A 9534-nucleotide genomic window follows, 5' to 3' on the forward strand; every position below is an offset into this window, starting at 1 on the left:
AACTATCCTTACCTTTACTGAGTGTGGCTTTCGTATCCTTCAACAATTGACGATCTTTCCTTTTTTTTTTCTACCCAATAGTTTTGTATGGCTTGTTGTGTCCTGATAGCATCATCCCTATCCTTATGATCATTGAGGGGTAATTCTAAATACCCTTCTTCCCCTTCCATTTGGCTGGACATGTTAAAACCCTAAATTTCCAGAAAAAAAAACAAGTATTTAAGATGGCTATGGGCAACAACAATACACAAAAATATTCCACAATACACAAGATTAGACACAACAATACACAAGATAATCAATAGACAGAAAAGTTATTGCAATCCAAGTCCGAACAATAGAGGAGTACACTCCGTTGGATCGAACAGTCGAGGAGGCGATCCAGGACCGACCAATGGCGACAACTAAGTGTAGAATGTTGCCGTTGGATGAGTGAACTCCGTCAAATCGAAATGTGGAAGCAATCCAGGACTGGACAGTAGCGGCAACTGAGTGTAGAATGATGGCACTGGAGGAGAGAACCCCATCAGATTGAATAGTTACTGATGATGCTTGGAACGCACAGAGAAGGCACTTGAGAGTAGAGTGGCACAGAGAAGAGAACCCCGTCAGATTGAATAGTTACCGATGATGCTTGGAACGCACAGTAGCGGCTCTTGAGTGTAGAGTGGCACAGAGAAGAGAACCCCGTCAGATTGAACGACTCTTTGATGATGCTTGGAACGCACAGTAGCGGCCCCTAAGTGTAGAGTGGCACAGAGAAGGGAAGCCCGTCAGATTGAACAGCTCTTTGATGATGCTTGGAACGCATAGTAGCGGCCCGAGTGTAGAGTGGCACAAAGAAGAGAACCCCGTCAGATTGAACAACTCTTTGATGATGCTTGGAACGCACAGTAGCGGCCCCTGAGTGTAGAGTGGCACAGAGAAGGGAAGCCCGTCAGATTGAACAGCTCTTTGATGATGCTTGGAACGCACAGTAGCGGCCCCTGAGTGTAGAGTGGCACAAAGAAGAGAACCCCGTCAGATTGAACAACTCTTTGATGATGCTTGGAACGCACAGTAGCGGCCCCTGAGTGTAGAGTGGCACAAAGAAGAGAACCCCGTCAGATTGAACAACTCTTTGATGATGCTTGGAACGCATAGTAGCGGCCCCTGAGTGTAGAGTGGTGGCAGGTGGACTCGATAGGGTTTAGCAATAGTGGTAGCAACTAACCCACAATACTCAACTAGAGATGGCCTACGTGATGTGGCAAAGGATCATGCATAATGGACCTAGGAATTCGATATATAATTTATGGTACACATTTATGGTGCACATATGAATTTATGTTGCACGTTTATGTTGCACATTTATGGCACTCATTTACATATGTAATTAAAACACTCTAGTATTTTCAATGGTAGTTTTTTGCATAGTTAATTTATTAATGATGGCTTTTTACTAAAATGACTATTTATCAATGGTAGCTTTTTGCATAGCTAATTAGCTATGCCAAGGACATAGCTAATTGTTTCCACTCGCATGCTTTCACCCAAATATGTTTCTAGAGTGCCTTTCATGGCCATATTTGTAAATAGTCCTAAAGTCATATAAGTATAAATATGACTTAGGGCAATCACTTATGCATATGCGTATGTGTAGAGATATTGTTGTATAGACATAGAGAGGGCTTGAGAAAGAGAGAGCGTGAGATACAAAACGTTTTTCTGTTGTACCACTAGTTGGCAAAGACATAGGGCTCGAGGTCGTTGCCTCCGAGTCTCGCATTGTATCCTCTTCTTATAGTGATAGTTCGAGTCTGTAGGCTCCCGTGGTTTTTCCTTACTAGGGTTTTTCCATGTAAATATCCTCTGTCATCTCTTCTATGTAAGTGTATTAACCTACATTTCTGTTTTGTTCTTCCATTGAGTGTTTAAGACTCGGATGTGGCCGAGTGGTATTCTATACATGATGAATGTGGCTGCAGATCGTGAACCGGAGAGCTTTGCTGAAGTCACTAAAGATCCGCGATGGGTTGAAGCGATGAACGAGGAGATGCATGCCCTCAACAACAGTGAGACATGGGATCTCGTCCCTCACTCACCTCACAGGAAGGCAATTGGATACAGATGGATTTACAAGGTGTAGTATAATGCAGATGGCTTTGTCAATTGCTAAAAACCTCGACTCGTAGAAAAGGCTACGCACAAACACATGGAGTTGACTATGAAGAAACATTTGCCGTGGTGGCAAAGATGACAACTATGCGGACCATGATAGCGCTTGTAGCGGCAAAAGGTTGGCACCTCCATCAAATGGACGTCAAGAACGCCCTTCTTCAAGGTTAATTAGAAGAGGAGCTGCACATGGTACCACCACTAGGCTTCGAATCCAACATCCATTCGAATGCAGTTTGCCGGGTTAAGAAATCTCTCTAGGGCCTTAAGCAAGCACCACGTGCTTGGCACTCTAACATAACACAATATCTTCATTGAATCGGCTTTACAGTGTCGAAATCCGATAACTCCCTCTACATCTGAAGCCATTCTAGAAGCCTGGTTGTCATCATCCTATATGTGGATGATCTGGTGATCTGAGGGGAAAATCTAGTCGACATCAACAAGGTCAGGTGCCTCCTCTTTAGCAAATTCGAGATGACAGACATGAAGGAGCTCCATTACTTCCTTGGCATCGAGGTAATTTAGACTCCAACTAACATTATTATATATCAACAACATTGTTGAGTGACAAGCTCAACGTTCGTGCGTAACCCAGAACGTAGACTGGGTGCGTAAAACATTACGCATAACGTAAGCCGTAACGGTGCGAACACCGCAAGGCCGTTAGAAAGATATTCCTCGAAAGGAATAATTTTGGGAGTGAGTGTAGTGGCTCATTTATGAGCTTCAAGTACTGTCAGTACTTGTGTCAGCCCGATTGTTAGGGCTTGTATAAAAGGTGCTCACTGAGCATGGTGTATGTACTCAGAGAGTCACTATTTTGAATTCGAGTTTTCTATTGTCTGCTCTCTCTCTCTGTCTCTCTCTCTCCATCTCCATCTCTGCGTTTTCTGTGTTTTACAAAACTATCTTATTCCTCCGAACTGTGTACTCTGTGTTTCACATGCGCTTCCGCACACACTATTCTTTTACATGGTATCAGAGCGCGAGGGTTGAAGTCCTTTGCAGCCGACAAGAAAATCTTGCGACAAAATAGAGTTGAAGTTGTTCTTCGTATTTTGTTCGGAAAAGAAAAAGACAGCAATATGGACAGAGGTATGGGAAGCTCGCTACTGATCGAGAGGCTCAACAGGAGCAACTCCGTGTTTTGGTCGTACAAGATGCACCAGTGCCTGCTTGGCCATGGCTACTGGAGTTATGTCGAAGGAGCTAATGATGTAGCACCTGATTCGACACACAAAGATTTTCCGGCTTGGGAACAAGCGGCAAGCAGAGTTCTCTACTGCTTTGCATCTTGTGTGAGCGACTAGCTATTGAGCATATTCGGGATGCTAAGACGCCAAAGGACGCGTGGGAGAATCTCAAAAAGATTTTCGCCGCAAGCACAACGGCCAGGAAGCTGCAGCTCATAGAAGAGCTCATCAATGTCCAGCAGAAAGATCTGTCTATGGTTGATTACACATCCCGAATCAAGGAAATCTGCGATTCTCTCGCTTCCGTCAATGTGAACGTTGAGGAAGATGAAATGGTGTAGGTTTGCCTTGGTGGGCTAGGGTCTAGGTTCGGAGCCTTCCGAATGGAGGTTTGTACGACGGAGAATACGCCTTCGTTCTTCGAACTTTAGTCAATGTTGCTCATGGAGGAAAATCACACGGGTGCTTCAACGACTATGCACGTCGACGACAAGATGTTGTACACGGAGGAAGATAAGCGCCGTGGTTGAGGTGGACAAGGCGGATCAGCGCGCAATGGAGGCGGCCGACAAGAGCAGAACAAGCGGCATAATTGATGTGTCGACAACAATTCCGGACCCTCCACAAGCAAGGGCAGTCATGGCGGCGCCGGAAGCCGGGAAGAGAAGGACGAATCGGAATGTTGGTACTGTGGCAAAAAAGGCCACAAGGAGAGCGAGTGCTAGAAAAAGAAAGCCGATTCGGACAAAGCAGGATCGAGCCAAAGAGACGCAGAGAGGCGTCAACGATCGCACTACGCAGAAGGCTCTGAACGAGCCGAAAACAAATCGAGCCCAGCCTTCGTAATGAAGCATAAGGCCAATTCTATGGTCATGAATACCTCGAAATTGAGCAAGGTGTGGTATGTTGATTCCGGAGCGTGAAATCACATGACGAGTCACAAGGAATGGTTCTCGTACTTGGAGAAACCAGAATCGCAAGGAGTGGTTGAAACGGGAGATGACACTCCGCATACCATCGAACATGTCGGAGAAGTTCCCCTCAGCCATGTCGGGTAGAAAGGGAAACTCATGAACGTATTGCATGTCCCAATAATAACCAAGAACCTTGTGTCGGTCGGACAGATCGTCGACCAAGGTATGCAAGTTCGATTGACGCATCTCGGTTGCTTCATAGAAGAGGAAGGCAAAGTGATCGCACAAGGGCGCCGTGAAGGGGTGATATTTATCCTCAACACTAATCAAGTCGGCACCGCATTGTACGTGAAAGGACAAAAGGTCGAATCGGATATCGACCTGTGGCACAAGCGGTTTGGCCACGTAAATTTCCCACGGCTTCGTGAGATGTAGACGAAGAACATTGTTTTCGGCTTGTCAAAATTTCGGGCCGTAATGGCCAAGTCTATGAAGCCTGCCATATGGGAAAATAACACCGTTATACATTCCCCAATGAGCGTAATCGTAGTCGAAGTCCGTTGGATTTGATCCATTCGGATGTGTGGGGTTCGACATAGAATGTGAGTCTCGGTGGAAGCCGTTACTTTGTCACCTTCATCGACGACTTCATTCGGCACACGTGGGTATGCACATTCGCAAAGAAGAGCGAAGTCTTCGCAGGTTTCCTGAAGGTGAAGAGCCTTGCGGAAAGGGAAATATGGAATAATATCAAATGCCTACGGTCAGATGGCGGGAAGGGGTACTTCTTAGACCAATTCACAAGTTATCTACAAAAGGAGGGATTCGACGCGAATTCTCGTGTAGATACATGCCGCAGCAAAATGGCGTGGCCGAGCGGAAGAATCGGATGATTGACGAAGCAACCAGGGCAATGCTCGAAGAGAAGCATATGCCGAAATTCTATTGGGCTGAAGCCGTGAAGATGACTATCTACCTGCAGAATCAAACTTTTGCTAATGGAGGAGTGTCGCCACCTGAGCTGTATTTCGGGAAGAAGTCGAACTTGGTACACTTGAGGATTTTTGGCAGCATTGCATATGTGCACTTGCTAAAGGAGAGAAGGAGGAAACTAGATGCTAAAGCTGAGAAATGTATCTTGGCCGGCTATTCAAATGAGAAGAAAGGGTATAGGTGTTATAACCCTCGAACAAAGGAAGTACGCGTAAGCCGTGGCATTGTGTTCGACAAGTCCGCTTCGTGTTACTTGCCTTCCCCTCCAGTAGCTCAAGACTCCATTCCAAATTCTAAGGAAGAAGTCAGTGAGGCTAAGATGCCTCTGCATGATGAGGAAATAAGAGCTCTAAGATAGAGTCTGATCACATTTCGGATCAGTGGGCCGAATGAGGGGTTGGGTTGAAATGGCCAACCAATTGAAGAGACGGAGAGTAGTTGAGACTTAGCCGTGATGTCCCCGCATAAAGAACCGAGGAGACGGTTTATGTGCAAGGAGAAGGGCAAGAAGAAAATGCTAGAATACGACTTCGGCAAGGCCTAGTCAGATCGTAGCGAGTCTGACTTCGGGCAAACTGAAAAGGAACCTCCATGGAAGAGGTCAACAGTAGCCGAAAAGGTTGTGAAATCGGGTAATCATGAATTATGCCAATCTATCCACCTGAAGAACCTCGTAAAGAGATACGGGTATAATGAGTACATGGCACACCATTCCGCGTACATGACGCGAGTGGCAAAAGTGCGTGAGCCGGAGAGCTACGCAGAAGCGACGAAAGACACGAACTGGAGTGCTGCAATGGAGGAAGAGATGCGCGCATTATCGGTGAATGAAACTTGGGACCTAATTGACGCACCAAAGGGTGTAAAGCCGATCGGATGCAGATGGGTGTATAAGGTGAAATACAACACCGATGGCTCTGTCAACCGCTACAAGGCCCGATTAGTAGCGAAAGGCTAAGCGTAGAAGCACGGCGTTGTTGCAAAAGTACGACGAGGATACGTGAACGTTGAGGCAAGACCCCGGGGCCTTTGACTAGAGGATATCAAATTCGTGTATTTATATACTAAGAATTAACCGAAATGAGAAAGATTAACAAATTTCATTAACAAGTAGAAAGAAAGATTACAATTAATCCCAAGATTGGGATTACAAAAAGTTTGCTAATGGAGATGGCTAGAGTAATAGATTAGAGGAAATTAAGATATGAATTCTATAGAAAATTAGGGTTTTTGGCTTTGATAAGAGATTATGGTTTTATGAGTTGAATAGCTTCCGAATGGAAATTTAGGGTTATGAGTAAGATATGGCTTCTGTAAGGAAATAAGGGTTTTACTTGAGAGATATGGCTTCGATAAGATAGGCGAGCTCCGAAGGAAAAGAAAAACAATATAGTATATATAGAGAGCCTGAGTGTAGGAAAAAAAATAGAATTTTATATGGAGTTCTCCCTTGATCATCTGCATGTCCAGTTTTTGTTGCATGGCCTCTACTTTTAGTTGCTTAGCTTTTTCTTTTAGTTGCATCTATTTTTAGTTGCATGGCTTTTTTATTTAGTTGCATATGACCGTCCACATGACCTTTACTTTCTGCATGCACTCCAACTTTAGTTGCTTGCATCCACATGGCCTTTACTTTAGTTCTCTTCACTTTACTTTAGTTTGCTGCATAATCCAATCTTCCGTCCATCCGCGTCCAACCTCGTCCGGTAGCAAGTTCCGCCCGATCACCGAATCCCTCACTCGCCGGTTCCATTTTGCTTGCCGGCTGGTTCCGGTTCTGATTTTGCTTGCCGACCAGTTCCGGTTTGCTTGCCGGTTCCGGTTTTGCTTATCGACCGGTTTCCGATTTTGCTTGCCGTCCGGTTCGGGTTCCGGTTTTGCTTACCGGCCGGTTTCCAATTTTTCTTACCGGCCGGTTTCTGGATTTGCTTACCAGCCGGTTTCCGGTTTTGCTTGCCGCCCAGTTCCAGTTCCGGTTTGCTTACCGGTTCCAATTTCGATTTGCTTGCCGATTCTAGTTCTGGTTTTGCTTACTGGCCGATTTCCAGATTTTGGGAACTTGGCCACCATCATCCATCAAGACAAAGTGGCCAAAGTGCTCTTAGCACAAATGAAAAATGAGGGAGCTCAAGGTGCTTATATAGCCAGGGCCTTAACTTTCCTATCTATGTGGGATAGTTCTAATTTCCCTATCTTCTCAAACTTCATTTTCACATAACTTGATATGTATTTCTCCATTTTGTATATAGTAAAATACGTTTTGAAGCTCTTGAGTATATATCCATCTTTCTATAGTAAGCTACTAATCTAATCTATAATAATTATTTCATTATTATTATTATTATTTTTTTTACATAGTGTGTGAAGATTCACACGACATTCGCCCCCACCAAACCTGCACATCCACCGGTATGTGCCAGTTTTGATGTGGCTCCACTTTTGTTTACTATACTTTTTCATCGATGTTTAAGACTGAATCATCTAAAGCTTCGAATCCAATTTCTATGCTATCTCTTCTCTAGAAGATCTTGATTCTTTTACCGGCAAATGGCAAGGCAAGTGGTGTGCCATCCAGTTCTACTAAATGATATGTTGCATTATCTTCCACTTTCTTCACCACATATGGCCCAAACCATCGTTGTGAGAATTTTCGAGTTGTACTATGTTGGTTATCTAGGCTACTGTCATAGACTAGCACCCAATCTCCTTCAACGATTTTCCTCGGCCGAAGTTGATGTCGTTTATCGAAGTCTTTCTTGTTCTTTAGCCTTGCATTCTTTAGCCGCGCTTTAGCCACCTCTATATCTTCCAAATTCCGCTCTAATTGTCGAATCCTCAATGCTAGAAGATCTTCTCTACTTATCTCATCTTGCCATGGAAATGCAAACCATGAAATAATACTTTGTTCTACAGGCATTATTGGCTTTTGTCTGAATATGAGCTCTATCGGCATGTATCCCGTCACCGTGCTATGAGTAGTCCTGTCAGCCCATAGTGCAAATGGCAATATACGCGGCCATTCTCCTATTTTCCCATGGCAAGCTTTCACTAGAGCCTTCACAATCGGTCCATGTCCACCTTCCACCTTCCCATTGGCTTCCAGATTATATGCCATGGTAAGAGATAATTTGATTCCCATCCTTGAGAAGAATTCTCTAGCTTCATTGGCGTCCAACTCGCCTCTATCAACCACTATCTTGCCGACACATCCATATCTGCAAATAACATCTTCAAGAAGGAATCGACATACCGATGATGTCTCCTTAGTTCTTAATGCCCGCCCTTCAACTTGATTGGTAAGATCCTCTCTTGCGAGCACAAGATACTTCATCTGCCATCGCCCCATTGGCATCATCACAATGTCCACCATCCACTTGTAATGCATAGCCAACGGGTAAGTCGGATGAAGTCCATCTCGATGGCGAATATTCGAAAACATTTGACATTCCTTACATGTTTCCACATAAGCTGCTACATCTTTGTAGATGCTCGGCCACCAATATTTCTCCTTAAGCTTCACAAACGTAGCCCATATTCCTCGATGGCCTGCAAAAACACTATCATGAAATTCAGACATTAGTTTTTGTCGGTCTTCTAGCTTGCAGACAACTCTCATTGGAGTCCCATTCTTCTTTTTTGCATGCCTCCAAAGAGCTCCATCCTTAAGGAAATACTTGTATGCTTTCTTCCGAATTCGATGGAAGTCTTCCGTCGACCACGATTCATCTTTTTGGAGAGAACTCAAGTATTTCCCGATCTCCACGAATTCGCCTTCGTAGTCCTCTTCTATGAAAGTAGTCAACACCCGAGCATAGGAACTTGCAAAGAAATCCAGGCCAACATCATCTTCATCAGAATGTCGATCTTCTTCTGCGTCATATCTCGCTCGTGATAGCATGTCTGCAACGACATTATGCTTTCCAGCTACATGACGTATCTCCGGGTTGAGTGATTTGATATATGCAATCCAATGCAACATGGCAATATCCGGTGTATTACAACCAGATATCATACCCAAAATTGGTAGGCAATCTGTCTCAATTATGACTTCTGCTCCAATAAGGTAATCATGATCATATTTGATTGCCGAGACGATTCCCCATAGCTCCCTCTTCACTTGGGCATACCTTCTTTGCCTGTCACTTAACACTTTCGCGCCAAACCGAATTGCATATCGGTTGCAATCTTCATCTTCTTGGTTGATAACCCATCCAATTCCGATTGGACTAGTATCCTGAGTCACGAAAATGGGCTTGCCGTATGAATAGTCCGCT

The 9534-nt window shown here is 44.5% G+C and overlaps 1 protein-coding gene across 1 annotated transcript; it reads right to left on the reverse strand.

The window, feature by feature from the left end:
- Positions 1 to 7778: 7778 nt before the first annotated feature.
- On the reverse strand, positions 7779 to 8645 carry LOC147866318 (uncharacterized). Its single transcript, XM_087316741.1, has 2 exons — positions 7959 to 8645; positions 7779 to 7871 (listed from the first exon to the last, which is right to left on the reverse strand). The coding sequence occupies exons 1-2, from the start codon at positions 8643 to 8645 to the stop codon at positions 7779 to 7781; spliced, it is 780 nt and encodes a 259-aa protein (XP_087172867.1).
- Positions 8646 to 9534: the final 889 nt, after the last annotated feature.

Source organism: Azolla caroliniana, unplaced genomic scaffold (genome assembly GCF_043228905.1).
Source record: "Azolla caroliniana isolate FFs.n. ecotype wild unplaced genomic scaffold, voAzoCaro1.0.p SCAF_3, whole genome shotgun sequence".
Taxonomy (NCBI): Eukaryota; Viridiplantae; Streptophyta; class Polypodiopsida; order Salviniales; family Salviniaceae; genus Azolla; species Azolla caroliniana.

What these genes read in the sequence shown, in the direction of transcription:
- LOC147866318 (XM_087316741.1), bottom strand. Translation starts at nt 8,645, where the DNA reads ATGCATTACAAGTGGATGGTGGACATTGTGATGATGCCAATGGGGCGA. An exon ending in AAATCGTTGAAGGAGATTGG is followed by an intron (nt 7,872 to 7,958) that starts GTGCTAGTCTAT and finishes TATGTGGTGAAG; the next exon opens with AAAGTGGAAGATAATGCAAC.